We start from the raw sequence: 16,262 nt of genomic DNA, 5'->3' as shown, positions 1-16,262 counted from the left end.
TTAAATGCCATTGGGGAAATAACTGCGAATTCTTTTTAGAAGTCCCTACATTTATCTTTTAAAATATACATTTTTCATATGTCAGATTTTCTTAAGATACACCTCTAATACTAGGGTTTGAATAAGAATAATCTTTCAAAATACCTTTTTTAAGGTTAGCAAATGCTCTATGGAAAGTTAGGTGTTTTAGCATAAAGATGGGGTAACTCCTCAAAAACTTGCATTGGTGGTAGAGCAGCTGTTTGATGTAGATTTTGTGATATGTTGATAAGAGAAATACCACCTGAAATTCCAATCAAAATACATTGTGCGGCATTTCGCCCAAAAGACTCTCCTCTTGAAAGGTTAGTTGTTTTGAGACACCTAGTGTCAAAACAACACTGAATAGTCGTCGGCAGCCGTCCGTCTCGAGAGACGATGGTGTAGCTTCTTAAGAGTCTATCTGCACCGCCGAGAATGGTTGTGCAGTCCGACTCGGGAGTGACACGGTATCTGTCTCCTCCCGTGTTGAATCGACATCTTGCGATGTCGCTGGAGTGTCCTCTCCAGTGAAGCTGAAGCTACAGAGCCTGGGCAGGGTGATATGGAGGGTCTGCTGTTGCCCATGCAGCAGACGCCCCCCTCTCTTCGCAGCTGAAGGATCCAAGGGAAAGACGGAGTCAATACAGCTTGGCTTCAGGTGCGCCGCAGGAGTCGCCGGTGTTGACTACAACGTCAAACCGCCTTAGGGACTCCGGCTCCGGATTTTCTGTCGGGGTTTACTCCCTTAGCCTTTCCCCTGAAGAGGTATGCCGCAAGGCAGCGGAGGTTTTTTGGAATCAGAGTTTTCCTTCTCTGATGTGCCCTGACTGGAAGATCGAACCAGCGACACTTAGCTCGCAGGCCGACGCTCAATCCACTGAGCCAAACCAGCCAGTATTTTGGAAATATTGTTCAATTAATTCAAGCTCCTTTTCAGCCTCTTTAGTTAGTGATCTGGGGCTGTTTAGATTGGAATCACCTTCAAGAGTGCGAAAAAGATTTTCAAGAGCATATGTAGGAATTCCCAAAGAAGGTCAGAGCCAATTAATATCTCCTAATAATTTTTGAAAATCATTTAAGGTTTGAAGAGAATCTTTACGAACTTTAACCTTCTGAGGTATTATATGACTTTTAGTTACTTGGTATCCTAAATAATTCCACGGCTCCTCTTTTTGTATTTTTTCTGGAGCAATTTGAAGGCCATACTTAGCACACAAACTAGAAGTTAATTTAAACATTTGTAATAATTGTGCCTCCGAGAGATGTGCTAACAGAATATCATCCATGTAATGTAGGCACATTCCCTCTGGAAATTGACCTCGGAGTTCTTCCAGAGGTTGGTTAACAAAATGCTGGCACATTGTAGGACTATTCAACATTCCTTGAGGAAGTACCTTCCACTGATATCTTTGACTAGGCTTTTGATTATTAAGAGAAGGTACAGTAAAAGCAAATTTTTCACAGTCCTCTGGCTGTAAGGGAACAGTAAAGAAACAGTCCTTTAAATCAATTATAATGATATGCCAATGCTTTGGAATTAATGCAGGGTTAGGTAGCCCTGACTGTAAAGATCCCATAGGCTGAATTACCTCATTAATTTTCCTTAAATCAGTTAACATTCTCCACTTTCCAGATATTTTCTTTAATACAAAGACAGGAGAATTCCATGGACTGGTGCTTATTTCAATGTGCCCTTGTTCTAACTGTTCTTGTACTAATTGATGAAGCGCTTCTAATTTGATACTTGTTAGAGGCCACTGTTCTACCCACACTGGTTTATTTGTTAACCATTTCAGAGGAAGGGCAAAGCGCTCAACAGTGGCCTTTAAATAAATTTGCATCAGAGGAAGGATGTCCCAGGCCTCTACGATTCTGTCCTGTCCTGTTATTAATTTCTGGCATCTTAGGTTGTGAAAGAGTTGGATTATAACCCATATTAAACATAACATTCTTTGATACGGGGGAAATTGTGGGTATTGATAACGTAGCACCCCATTGCTGTAATAAATCTCTTCCCCATAAGGTAACAGATATTGGGGCCATATAAGGCTGTAAAACTGCAGTTTGTTCCTCAGGCCCATAGCAAGAATAAGGCTTAGTGCTTTGATGTATCTTGTTAAGGGTGCCCAAGCCTACAAAGGTAGCCTTAATAATATTAGTGTCCCAATGTTTAGGCCACTGTTCCAAAGATATAATAGATACATCAGCTCCGGTATCTGCTAATCCAGTAATAGAGGTTCCATCCTCAAATTGTACAGTTAATTGAGGCCTCTGATCATTAATCAGAATGTGCCAAAAAACTTGTTTATCAGTACTTCCAAATCCCCCAGTGCGCTTAGCAGGCACAGATTTTCCGGGGATGTACGGAAGAATTAATAATTGGCCAATGCGCTGCCCTTGCTCAAAAGAGAAAGGTTTTTCTGCTGTCATTATAACCTCAATTTCTCCCATAAAATCAGCATCAATTACTCCTAAATGTACTATAATTCCTTTACTAGTCAGGCTGCTTCTTCCTATTAGTAAACCAACACTGCCAGCCTGCAGGGGGCCATAAACACCTGTAGGTATTCTCTGGATTCCTTTGTCAGGAGACAAAGAAAAGGCGGCAGGAGCTGGTATATCTAAGGCCGCTCTCGACCCGGTGGCGTGGTATAATTCTGATATTAATAATTTGGATTTAGGTTTTGATTCATCAGCTGATGGGTTTGCCCCGAGCTGACAGGAAACTGAGTAATTAGGCTCATACGTTTAACGGGCCCCGAGCGGGGCCCTACTGACTTGTACTTTTTGATGGGCCCCAAGCTGGGCCCTGCTGCCAGTTTCCCGACCCCTCCGAAGGGAGGGGCGGCAAAGGATTGCCCTGTTTATCTTTTTTAGAATGGCATTCATTGGTCCAGTGCCTTCCTTTGTAACACCTTCGGCACAGTCCCAGAGGCTGGGAGGATTTTCCTCCCCCTCTTTCTCCTTTTCCTTCTCTGCAATCTCTTCTAGCGTGTCCAATTTTACCACAATTATAACACCTAAGTTTGGAATTTTGAGAGTTTGCCTTTATAGCTGAGGCTAATAAATTAATACTGTAAATCTGAGATCCAATTTCTCGACATGCTCTGATATAATCTTCAACCATTCTGCCCCTTTGTTTCACAGGAGCCAACGCCCTTTTACAATACTCATTAGCATTTTCATAGGCAAGGGTTAAGAGTAAAAGATTCTGTGCTTCAATACCAGTAGTGGCCTTTTTGATAGCATTTTGGAGTCTGGCAAGAAATTCAGTATAGGGCTCATTAGCCTCTTGGAGGATTTTTACGAAAGATTTAGCTACCTCCCCAGGATTTTGTAATTGCTGCCAAGCGAAGAGGCAAATATCCTTCACTTGCGCAAGAGTCTGATTAGGTAATTGAATTTGATTGGTAACCTCGGAAAAGGCCCCGGTACCCATAAGTTGCTCAACTGTCGCTCCAGGCGGCTGTTGGGCAGCGTTCTCACGGTTGACCCGTTCCGCCTCCTCGCGCCACCAAGATTTGAATTGTAAGAATTGCGCGGGCTTCAGGGAGGACGAAGAAAGAACATCCCAATCTGCTGGGATTAAATGATTATCATTAGCAAATGAGGAAATGAGACCGTACACGTAGGGAGAGTTCGGTCCATAACTAGAAACAGAGGATTTAAGGATTTTTAAAAACTGAAACTCAACATTGCGATGGGCAACAACAACCTGGCCCTGCGGATGTTGGTCATCTGGAGGTTGTTGAATTCTTATTACTGGGAATAGTGAAGAAGTATTAGTTAACGCTTTGGGGGAGGTGTTTCCTCCTCTGCCTGAAGCATGACCCTCGTTAAATTTGGAGGCTTAGCGAAACAAAAGGTGGAATCGGTATAATCAGAAGGATTTTTTGGAACAAAAGCTGCAGTAGTGGCAGCCGGAGGCAACGTCGGAACAAACGGCGGAGCCTCCTGAGCCAGAAATGCAGCAGGAGGAGCAGTAGGCTCCTTAGAATCTATATAATTAACAAGTTTTTCAAACTTATTATCTAGATTAACAGCAAACTTCTCAAACAATCTAGACATGTTGTTAAAGGCAGCCAACAGCTGGGCATTCTCATCAGGAAATGCTGGAAGTGGCGACAATGGAGGGTACCGGGGTGGAGCCTCATCTGATTCAAAATCTGAAAGCGGGACTGGAGCCGCCGCCAGCGGGGGGCTGGGCGCAGCGGCTGCAGTCAGCGCGGGGGCAGGGCTATTGTTCCCGGTATCCTCTGCCGGAACAAAGGGGGCCGCGAAGGCACCCCGCATATCTCCCCGAGCTTCATTGCTAATTATCTCCGGCTGGTCATAAGTTTGAGGCGAGGGCTGATTACAACAAGCTTTTACTGAATCTGTCTCAGAGTCCAATTAAAATGGCTGTAAGGCCACAGCCACCTGGTTAAAGGCCACCCATGTTTTGCCTGCTATACGATGACCAGTCTGATGAGCTCTTCTAAGAGCTTTACCAACTTGTCTCCACACCTTTAAATTTAACTGATTCTTTCTCTCTGGAGTAAACCAATAACAGTGTTTCTTGACCTGCAAGAGTAAATCTGTTAAAGTACTCTCTTTTATTTGTAAACCTGAACTTCTAAGTAAAGACTTTAAAAGCCTAACATATTCCTCGTTAACTGAGGGATTGTTCCCCATGACACCGATGCGTTTTCCGAAAAGTTCTGCGTACAGCCGCGCAGTCAATTCCCTTTTCGGTCCTGCCTGTTCCCGGTTCTTACCTTCAGATCCCCGGGTCTGGGCGCCAGATGTAGTGTTGAATATGGACGGGGACGCTGAGGTAATTCCAATAAGCAGGATGAATAGCCAGTACGCACGGAGGACTTTGGCTTGCTCAGACCAACAGCGGAGAGCAGGAAGCCTCATCCTCCTTTTATTAGGATTTCAAAAGTTACTAAAAATAGAATGGGGTGTGAGCTTTACAGCCAACAATAAAAGAATTTTTACAGGTGAAAGAATTCTTACAAAGTATCACTAATATGTAACATACAGACAGGGTAACTTCTGGTTTTGATAACATCTAACAGAGAAACAAAGCAGATCCACTAATCATCAAGGCCAGCCCCAATTTAAGACTTTATCTTCAAGGAGGAAGATGGAGTACTCAACAGACCTCTTTGTCCTCAGGATTCCATGACCCAGTGGCCTTGAACAGCTTAAAGCTGCAGGAGGAGATGAGATTAGCTCATCATCTCCTGAGTCACAGGACACCTGGGCGGAGGGACATGGAAATACCCCTACCCAGAGATCTGTGTTCCTGCAACAGATGTAAGTCTCAGAAGATTATTTTAAAAGTCTGTCTACCTACTCTTAACTCTTTCTTAAAAAAAAAAAAAAAATTTCATGTAGCCTTGACTGATGCAGCTCAATGGGTTGGGCATCATCCTGCAAGCCCAAAGGTTGCTGGTTTGATTCCCCATCATGGCACATGCCTGGGTTGTGGGCCATGTCCCAAGCTGGAGGTGTGTGAGAGGCAAACGATCAATGTTTCTCTCTCTCTCCCCTCCTCCCCCTCTCTGAAAATAAGTAAAATGCAAACTATGCATAACAGAGTTTTTGGTTTTTGTTTTTTTTTTAAGTCTAGTGAAGTTTGATAACTTCATAACAAGTATATAATCCCCTTAACACCTGTATTGGCAAAACTAATTCTGTTTGAAAGGGTGCTTTAAAAAAAAATGTGTGTGTGTGGCATGATGAGAATCCATATCCAGACATCTTTATAAACCAAGCTTTTAAATTTGCAAAGCTATTGACCACTGAATATGCTGCCCCTTGTAATAATTCTCTCCTTTAAGCATGCTAGAAAGCAAAGAGAATGGGAATAAGGTAGCAAGAAGGAATAAAAGAGTGAAGATAATGAAGGTGGGTCAGTATGAAATATCTTTTAATCCCTCTCCTCTTTTCCTGTAATACTTCAGAACACTTAGCCACTATCCTCTATAAGAAGAAAAAATATCCTGTTGGGAAAAGCAGAGAATCAGAAGTAGAAGGATGTAGAAGGAATACAAGAAGGCCAGGGAAGATTGCCGGGGAAAGGAGGCCAGGGTATGAAGAACTATAAATGAATAAAACCAGGCCTCTGCTATATGGATCTCCTTTCTATAAGGTTTTAGAATAGAATTTGATTTCTAAACAAGACTGAAGTGATATGGAGCTAGATAATTGAGTTGTTTTGTTATTGACTAGGCTTTATTCCCTTTAAGATTTTGATAAGGAAATCTCACACAAGGTAAAATTTGCTTCTCTAACCATGCATCTGAGAGCCATAAGCCTTTGAAGGTCAAATTTATGTGATCTGGCCCTGGCTGGTGTGGCTCAGTGGATTGATCACTGGTCTGCAAATGAAAGGGTCACTGGTTCAATTCCCAGTCAGGGCACATGCCTGGGTTGCAGGTCAGGTCCCCAACTGGGGGTGTATGAGAGGCAACCACACACTGATGTTTCTCTCCTTGCCTTCCTCTCTCTCTAAAAATAAATAAAATCTTTTTTAAAATTTACTTGATCTATATTTAGGGCTATATGTGGAATTTCAAAGGTTATTCACTTAACTGACCCTTCTCCTATCAGCCTTAGACTCAGTCTTGAAAATTATATGGAGGACTCATAATCCTGGTAGTCAACCAGAAAGGGTCAAGGGGTTAGGGATGGGAGGAGCATCAGTTTAAGGTTACCCCAGATTCTCCAATTACTTTTGGATTGAAGATGACCTTGGTTTAGGTCAGGGTGCCAAATCTATGTACCCTGTATATGAGAACTGGATTTATTCTTTCTTCACAAAACAAAGTAACCTGAACCATCAAATTCAGGTCACTCGAAGTATGTAGAGCTTAAATCAGACAGCCAACTGAACACTGAAGATGAATTTGTCCATATTCATCTTCAAAGTAGTTCATGGTCAAACCACAGCGACTAATGAAATAAGCCAGATTTGCCTGTGGAAAACTATACTGAATGTTTATCAGAGAGAGACAGGAAGGTGAGAGTAAGTTCAGCAAATGCTAAAGGCTGGCCCACTAGGGAAGGTGTGTGGGCTCCAGTACTGTCCCTGGAAAAGGAAAAGGTGGCAGAGCATGTTGTTGTAATTATACTCTTCAAATAATAACATACATACACATTTGAGTAGGCAGAATTGATTAATGTAAGAAAAACTAGGGGAAATTCATATAGTTTGTAATGGACTCCAAGTTTTGGAATAAAGATCAGCATACACTGGAACAGCGGTACACACAGACACACATGCTCACATGTACACGTTTCTCACACCTTCCTCTCCTGACTCCACAGCAGGACGTGAGTTACAGGGTTCTAGTAGAGCCAGCTACAGAATTCTATGCTACTCAGAAAATATGTGGCAAGCAAGACAGCATCCCTGTTTTCCCCTACACAGTTTATGCATCCATGAACAATGAAAACTTTAGAAGGAAACAGATGTCAGATACCAATGATCATAATGAGAAATGATACAGGAGACATTCATAGACTTGATTCTAAACCTAACCCTAACTGATTATATGGTGGTTTTCATTCTCCCTGTACACGCCCTCGCGCATCCAAAATAGTCCAGTTCAGCTGCATCACAGAGTCTTAACAGGGTAAATATCCAGGTTTCACAGGAAGATGTGGCTGGAGGCCTTAAGAGTCTGGGCACCATAGTCTTTGGGACTGGGTCTCTATGAAGAAGGCCTTTCCATTGTTAGGCTTAGCTGGAAACTTGTTGACTTAGAGGGGGAAGGTGAGGTGTGACTTGTCAGAACTGGGGGAAGAGGTTTGGGAAGCCATTTTCCTCTCGTTGAAGCGTTTTAAACGGCACTCAAGCAGATGTCCCCACAGGGAATTTCTGTTCGTGTTTCTGGAGTGATACTTTTAATAATACGCTGTTGGGAAGAAAATAGGATGTTATAAACATTCTTGTAATTTAACAATATTGAAAAATATTTCAACATTAATACTAAAAACAGTTTATATAGCACTTTAATGGCATTTAATAGTAAATTGGAATCATCTCAATTACTTTCTTTAAAAAAGGAATTTCCAATTTATTCATTCTCAAGTGTGAATTAAAATTGAATATTCAGGAACCATAAGCATCTGTAAACTAATTATGCAAGTCATTGTATCCCTAATGGGAGAAAATGAGGAGCCTTCAATAGAACCTCTGCTGGCCTATCACATTCCTTTGATGACCTGGGAAAACTCATCTTTTTCTCTGGAAGGAGGTTTCACACGTGGCCTCACAGGGTTTGGGGAGTAGAGTGAGTGCTGGATTCTGGCACCCTCCCCTCAGTCCTGCATATACACTACCAGGACAGTGGGGACAGTGTGTGGTGTCATCAGCCATGGAAGAGCCAGGATGTTACTGACTTAATGGATCCACCTGTTAAGTAAGGCATACTGGTGAGTTCGTACAACGGTGCAAATCATCACATAATTACTTTTAAAAAGTTGTGATCATTGAAATTACTCCTGATCTCATGCTGACTGACGTAGTGGTCATCACAGGGAAAAGGCGGAGAATTTTTACATTAGAAACAGCTGAGGGGCACAGAAACTTTAAGGCAGATCTGAAATATGCTTGGGCTTGTCTGTGAAATGAACAGCCTGTCTTGTGAAAGCATCAGGGTGACATGAAGCAGCTCTGGGATGCCGAGAAGGAAAAGCAGCAGCGCTGCAGGCTTTTAGAAAAATCTTCGTTAAGTTGCTTTGTAAGATCTTTGATGGCAAAGTCTGTCTGTGTGGTAAGAAGGCAAAATTGGATCTGAAAGCATCCTTTGATTTGCTGATTTTAGGTGAAGCTCTACTAGGTGTCCTTTTTATTTTGGATTGAAAAAGTATGTAGGCCTTTTCAACCTTTTTTATTTCCGCGTTCTGGAAGTTTGTTCTTCTTTAAGGAACAGGGCCAATGGAATTCAAAAAGTTCCATTCTCATAGTGAAATTCACAAAAATTTACATGTTGTGTTCCTGATGACCTTAATATTCAAACACTGAAATCTCACACTGGAAAACCATTTACAAGAAGTTGCCACAGTCCGCATCAGCCACGCTGACATGTGAAGTCATAGAAAGCAAAATTTCACAATCCATCCTTCCTCACAGAGGAGTAATGTAACCTGATTACCCAGAATGATGTCTTGCTAACTAACTAGTCTTAAGTGCTGTGAAAGAGGAGAAAGTACTAAGGGCTGTGGTGGAGGCTGGGTCCACAATGAACCACACTGGAAAAGTAAAACATTGATTTGATTTTTGTGCCCTGGCCCCTTCCCACCCATTCTGCTTCCCTTCTGGTTGCTGGTTTCCCCAAAATGTCAGGCCCACCTTAGTTTTCATATTTGGGCAGCATTTCAGTTGCCAGGCTACTACTGCTCTTAAAAGTTGCCAGTCCTTGCTGCAAGGTGATAATCAAGGAAATGGATCACTATCTGACACGTAGTTATTAGGGACCTGGATCTTTGTGCAGAGTACCAGGGGCTACTGTGAAGGGCCTGAGTTGATGACTCCATCCTTGAGACTCCCAAGCTGCAGGTGACTATAATATCCTCCAAATTATAGGCGACAAGGGGTGGCTCACTCCACAAACTCCCACCTTGTGTATGGCCAGGGCCCAAGAGTTACAAAACTGACTTCTCTCTTAGTCTTTTTTTAAAACCATATCAAAATTTCCTATGAAGCCTCCTTCCCTCATAGATAGAATGTTACAGACCATCAAGTATGGTATTCATGAAGAATTATAGTCCCTTGATGTTCTTGGCAAAAAACATGGCATACTCTAACCCTCTCAGAGATTAAGCATGCACATGGGCATATTAAGGCTTTTGAGAAGCCCTGCAGTAAAGAAACATACTTAACTTGCTTAATCCAGCATTCTCCAAAACTTTCTGACTACATTACCTTTTCCCCCAGCGGTACTGCCTGTTGATATCCCATGGAACTAGTCCTCCTTACACTACATTAACATTTGGGAAATGAGCACCTTTCAAAGATGAAGAGACTTTGGCCCAGGGAAGGCAAACAACTTGCCATAGCTGACTAGGACTTTTCCCTCCTTGTTCTCCTCAACTAGCTGTGTCGTGATGGCCCTACAATCAGCCTTACCTCTGTTACTAATGGACCTGAGCTCTGTTAATTATACACCTTTGGGTGTATTTCCTTGTGGCCAGCAGGGGGAATTTGCAAGAAAGGTGACCAAGATTTGAGGTGCAGTCTGTGCCCAAAGAATACAGACATTTATTAACCTGAGTTCCCACCCCTGACCTTGGCCTCTGGGTTTGAGCCAGTAGAGCCAGTGCACCCACATGACTGCCAGAAAAGACCAGCTGAAGAAACAAATCCAATGACTCTAGGCAATACCAGAGTTCAAGGCCCTTTGGGAGGAATGAGGTGGTGACAGGACTGGTCTGGGTGTGGGAAATTAGTAAGTCCTTGCAGAGCTCTGCTCACCTAGCATTCAGTTTCCCTGCTTGGAAAAAGAAATGAACTTCGTTCTCAGGAAGAGCTCATGCTTAATTGCCTGATGTTCTCTCACTTCATGTTTCTTACACGTTACAGTCTCTTCTAGCTCTCCCCAAATACCACTCTTCCTTTTCTAACATGTCCCTTACAGAAGTGCCCACTCACAGACTTTTAAGTGTCCTAAACTACTAATTCTCGCAACACAGGATAAAAAATGGCAACTCGCCCTGGCTGGGTGGCCTTGTTGGTTGAAGTATCGTCCCATATACCAAAAGATTGCGGGTTCGATCCCCAGTCGGAGTGCATACAGAAGGCAACCCATGGAAGTTGTTTCTCTCTCACACCAATCTCTCTCTCTCTCCCCGCCCCCCTCCTCTCAAATCAGTAAATATATCCTTGCGTGAAGATTTAAAGAAAAGAAAGACAACTCATCTCTCCCTAATCCCTAGCACCAATTTCTACATTAGCAAACTACTAACAGCAACTGAGAACAAAAGAGAAACTGCACCTAAAGCAAAAGGGCATTGGACCAGGAATCATCAGACTTGGATTCTAAGCCTCCCTGTACTGTGTGTCCTTGGACAAGTCACTGAAATAAGGACATTTTGAGCAGCATTATTCCTATCCTCATTATCTTTGTCTGCAATAATGCCTGCCTATCCACCGCACGAGGTATTCTGGTAACAAAAGGGACCATCTACATGAAGATGCTTTGAAAAATATAAAATTTTATACCAACTTTCTGTTATTAAATTTTTATAGCCCATTATTCATTACTGATACGAGTCTTGCTACAATGGTGACCTTATTTTTTACTCCAATGGCTTGAGCTAAAACTATAATATTATTGCAACATCCTATTTAGTGATGATTTTTCAAAATAGCCTTTGTTACATTGCTGTTAGAAAAATGACTGTGGACATTTTCCACCATAATCTCCACTTAAATCAAAATTTGGGTAGCACCCCAGACACCACTGATTTGATGTCCATGCCAATGGCAAGCAGGAGGCAAAGGAGTTATCTGGTAAGTTTAGGGTGCTACACACACCCCTCCCCACTCCCAAATGATCAGCTTGCTCCTTCGCTGTTGTATTTGAGGTTTATGGGAAGTGCCTGAAGGTGACATGACAGCCATTAGAGGGCTCCATGGCATATGTTATACAAATATTTAAGATGAATTTCATGTGGTGAACTTGTCTCCTGTGAAGAGAACATTACAGGAGAACCCTTTTCTCCCGGTGCAGTTGGCAGTCTGCCACGCTAGCACACACCTCCTTCATTGTCCCAGGAGTGATGATCAGCCGGTACGTGATATATGTGGGGATGCAGATGAAGGACGAGGTTCCTATGCAGTAACCCAGGATGACACTCCAGGGAGGATAAGTATACTGGAAAAGTCGTAGCTGTGGTGGGCTCATCAAAAAACTGCAAATGATGAACTAAAACAGAAATTCCAAGAGACATCAGAAATCTTAATGATATCTGTGCAGCTAGAGACAGTTCTGATACCACCAAATGTAAAGCTAAGATACTTTTGGGAAATTCCCAAATGTGACATATCTTAAACTGAACTCTGACACACAAAATCTACAGATTTCTGTGTCTAATTATCTGCAAAAATAAAATAGCCAGGTGAGTTTCTTGATTTTCCCTCCCCGCCACCCCCTCCTCAACCTCTACAGTGGGGATGTGAAGACCGCAGAACGCTATTTGAGAAACTTACACACCCGCTTCAGGGCAAAAGGGAAGAAACTGGCATCCACCAGAAGTGGTTTGGGTCCCTCTTATTAGACAGGCAGGACTGAGGTGGGGAACCTCGCCACCGCCCCTGCCAGGCCTAGGGCTTCCTATTTCTCTTTGTTTTGCTTTCATTTCCTCCTGCATTCCTAGGCTGCAGTCGTTTTTGGTCAGATGGAAGGTACCTAAGTCCAGGAGAGATAATAAGGACTCAGGCTCTGGATACGTCCTTCTGTCCCCTTCCCTGAGCCCTCTGCTCTCTCCGTTAAGCGCCTTGGCCTAGGAGTTTCAACCAGAATGGCTGTGCCACGAGGTGGCTCAACAATGAATAACTACTGGCCACAGGCCCTGGTAATGGATAACGGAAGGGAAAAGCAGCTGAACACGTTTTTTACTTGAATATTCAGTAAAAATTTTGACCAATAAAAATTCCACGGCGTGCTCCCAACACTCAGTTTATGAGTTTTCTTATTTCAGTTTGGTTTCCAGAGAGAGCGTAAATATCGGTTTTTGCCTAGTAACCACTGTGCCGAAACAGTTATTGCCCTTGATTTAATTTTATTTTATTTCATAGTCATAAAGAAGACAGTAATGTAAATTATTTGTGTGGTTAAACATCTATTTATTTCTTTTTTTTCTTTGTCTGCAGGTAATAAAACGGGCCACTGTTAAACACACATCCATCTTCCGAGCAGTGTTATCCTGAGCCCAGGAACAGGAGCTCGGCCAATCGCAAACCCTTCTCTGGACTTACTCTCCTCACTCCCAGGCCCGGCTGCTAAGGAAGATCGTTTGGGAGCAGGGAAAAGGGGAGTCTGGTTAGGAGCCGCTGCTCCTGTAACTCCTCTCATTTTGACATTGGGTGTGAAACCCAACGCTGTACAGGGAGGCCCCGGCTCTTGTTGCTGCCGCCCGCCCGGCTGGGCTGCGGTTGCGTCAGACGCTTCTTTGCGCACTCCAGCCTCTCCTTGCTCAACTACAATATTTTCTTTTTTTGTAACTTGGCTTCAGTGAAAAAGAATATTTTTAGTAAGCTACTCATTGTTTACCTAAAGCAGCCTTAAAAAGCCCAGAGCAGGGGATCTGTTAAGTAAACCCGGAGTGGGAGACAGACTCGCCTCTGCCTCACCGGGCCCCGGAGCCCTTGCCTTTAGAGGAAGTGAGTAGAGCCAATGTCACAGGCATCATGAGTAGGGGCTTGACCCTAGATCTGTGCATGGGTTTTGCTGGGCACCAGAACTCACTGACAGAACGACAAGAGTTCACCCAGTCTGCACACAGTCAGCCCCTCACAGAAATGAAAATAGCAAAAGCCTGGAGCCAGGATGAGGGTGAGCCGCTCAGCTCAGGCCCAACACTTACCTGGAGGGCGGGGGGTGGAAGAGGCGCAAGTTTAGTAATCAAAATAAATAATACCTGAGTGCAATGTGTTAAACACAGAATCTGACGGGGCCAGATTAGGGTAAGGTGGGTGAGAAAAATCATCCCAGTATAGGGTCGGATCCTGTCCCTATTTAAAATGTTGACATTTTGTTCATCAGAGATATTTTCTGCATTAATTCCAGTTTTAAAAAAATATTGCATTAAAATAGCATTTCTCTTGGATTACTGAGATTTTTGACGCCCCTTAAATATTATGTCCATGTTGAGTGCCTAGGTTGTCTCTCCCAAATTTCAGCCCTGGACATTATTTCCTCCCTGTGTGGGGATTACTAACAAACAAACATGATTTCTTCCCTCAAGGAACTAATCCACTGTGTCTCTCCTTCCTTTGAAAAACAAATGAAAGGATTTAAGTAGATTACAGAGAAGCACTGGTAATAATATAAATTAATAACCCATTTATGTCAGGACTTCTGCTTCTAATAATGGCAGGCTAGGTGATTCAGACCAACCCTCTCACTGAAAACAACTAAAATTTCTAGATTAAAAAATATATATATACATATATATATATGTTTTTAATTTATCTAAAAGCAACAGAGAATTAACAAGGTAATAAGGAGCTACTGGGTCGAGATCTAGGGGAACGCTGGAGCCCAGCACACGCACCAGAGCCATGGGGGCCTGAGAATTCCTGCTGCTTGGGTTGGCTTTGGTTTAGGAAACCTCCACAGTCCTGGGGAAGGGAAGCCAGTCCAGGAGGGATTCTGGGGAGAGGCACATGCAGCATTGCAAAGGCAAGGTGAGCCTATCATTCATCTCACAGATTAATGTGTGCTATAAAAAGTACAAAAAGTAAAGGGCTGCCCTGAGAAAGTCAAACAGATCACAAAAAAGGTCTGCTTTCAAAAAGGGGGAAGGCCCAGCTGGGTGCCAAAGGCAGAGCTGATCTAAGAAAAATGGATGGCCCAGACATTCCTAATAAGCTGGAGCCAGATTGAAGCAAGTCTAGTAAACCTTCTTGCTGTGAAAGATCAAAAAGGAAGCCTCCTCCCACTCCCCGATAAAAATAAAATTACAATAAATGAAAGAACACAACATTGTCCCTGCTGATGCGCACGGTGTCACTTGACCCCAGGTGGCCCCAGAGTGCACTTGGGATGTTAGCAGGGTGTTCTTCCATCTCTGGACAAACATCTTCAGAGGGACACCAGGAGGGAACGCAGGAGGAGGGGCAGCAAGGATGAAGCCCTGAACACGGCTTGGCAGATGGCCAACCCTTGGAACTGAACGTTCTCATCCAGGTCCCCTGGCAAAACATGGATTCTACTTTTGATTCAGGTCATGCTTGAGGACCTTTGCCTGGGGCATCTTTAAGAAAACGGACACAGAATTACTAAGAGCCCTCCCTCCCAAGGCCTCATGAGCAGCATAGTACATCCTTCCCGGGCTTTTAACAGTTTTTAACTGTCAGGTGGCCTGGCACCCTTTACTTAACGTCTCTAAGCCTCGGTTTCCTTAAATGTAAAACGGGGTATTAGAACTATACTGCTTCCCAGAATTGTTGTGAGGATTAAAAGAGCAATGGGTGTAAGTTTTACACCAAGTCTTGCCTGGCACGTAATGTTCAGTAAATGTTATTGATCACTATCACCAAGCAGGGGGGCAAGCAATAAGGTGACGAAAGCCCAGACAACTCTATGTCTTAGAAGTCAGAAGAGTTGTTAACCATGGGGACACAGTGACTGGGCAGGGACACAGAGGCACTTCTGTTGTGTTTTCATTTCTTAGTATCGTTTTGGGAACAAAATTGTGCTCTATTTATAAAATTTCATTGATTTGCGCCCTTTTCTGTGTGTATGTTACACTTCAATAAAATTTATTTTTTATAGCATTTGAGTGGATCTTTCTCCAGGGCCAGAGGAAGAAGGGAAATAGCAACTCACCAGGAGAAACAGAGGGCTGATGGCTACCCAGCAGATCCTCCAAAACCATCCAGGGCTGAAGCCCAGCATTTCCTTCACGTCGCTGCAGAACTGAGTGATGCCTAAAATCATCCAGAAGAGAAAGAGAGGGATTGACTGCACGAGGACAGGGATTGTCTGATCCCTTAATTCTCAGACAAAGGGTCAGCTCTGTAATTTCTCATGGGAGCGGCTCAGGGTGTCCATCTGCTCTGAAAGGGAGGCAGGGGAACTTGTCACAGAATTGCATTTCATAGCAAGCAACATTCTTTCTACACTGAGTGGCCAGAAGGGTGGACATTTGGGGAGGGACCTAAAGCTCCCTCTTGGTGCCCTCATGGCCTTTCTAAGATCTCAGCATATATTTTATTTTATTGTTACGGTAGACAAGAAGCTTAAATTTGTTTAGAAATGATAAACCCACTTGACAGAGACTAACTTTGACTGTATAACCACATATGGAAAACTTCTAAGAGAAAATTTTAACCACACATGGCCCAATCAATTGCCAGTTCACAGTCCAGGTTCTTCTAGAAAAGTAACGGGCACAGAAGTGAGAAGTGGGGATCTGGTGAGAAACTGAGAAGGGGCAGGAAGGCTGCTCTGCACTTGCTGCCTGAGAGCGCCCAGCAATGCCAGGGGCAGGTCTGCAGGGATTCACACACTTGAACT

General features: G+C 43.3%; 2 protein-coding genes across 4 annotated transcripts in view; both read right to left on the bottom strand.

Moving 5' to 3' along the window:
- Positions 1-1,833: 1,833 nt before the first annotated feature.
- On the bottom strand, positions 1,834-2,451 carry LOC149997922 (endogenous retrovirus group K member 21 Pro protein-like). Its single transcript, XM_090257520.1, has one exon. The coding sequence runs from the start codon at positions 2,449-2,451 to the stop codon at positions 1,834-1,836; it is 618 nt and encodes a 205-aa protein (XP_090113646.1).
- A 2,409-nt stretch (positions 2,452-4,860) lies between these two features.
- SLC6A4 (solute carrier family 6 member 4) overlaps positions 4,861-16,262 on the bottom strand; it is a 43,035-nt gene continuing 31,633 nt past the window's right edge. For 2 of the 3 annotated variants that reach the window (XM_090290915.1, XM_090290916.1), the window contains 3 exons: positions 15,573-15,673; positions 11,778-11,945; positions 4,861-7,931 (listed from right to left, as the gene is read on the bottom strand). In XM_090290915.1, coding sequence (XP_090147041.1) covers positions 7,857-7,931; positions 11,778-11,945; positions 15,573-15,673 — 344 coding nt within the window. In that variant the 3' untranslated portion in view covers positions 4,861-7,856. Of the gene's footprint in view, positions 7,932-10,306; positions 10,369-11,777; positions 11,946-15,572; positions 15,674-16,262 lie in introns of all 3 variants that reach the window. The other variant, XM_090290917.1, reaches the window with a different exon arrangement.

The sequence above is a fragment of the Furipterus horrens genome, unplaced genomic scaffold (genome assembly GCF_987537825.1).
Source record: "Furipterus horrens unplaced genomic scaffold, mFurHor1.1.pri manual_scaffold_11, whole genome shotgun sequence".
NCBI classification, from domain to species: Eukaryota; Metazoa; Chordata; class Mammalia; order Chiroptera; family Furipteridae; genus Furipterus; species Furipterus horrens.
This window is presented reverse-complemented; position numbering and strand designations above follow the sequence as displayed.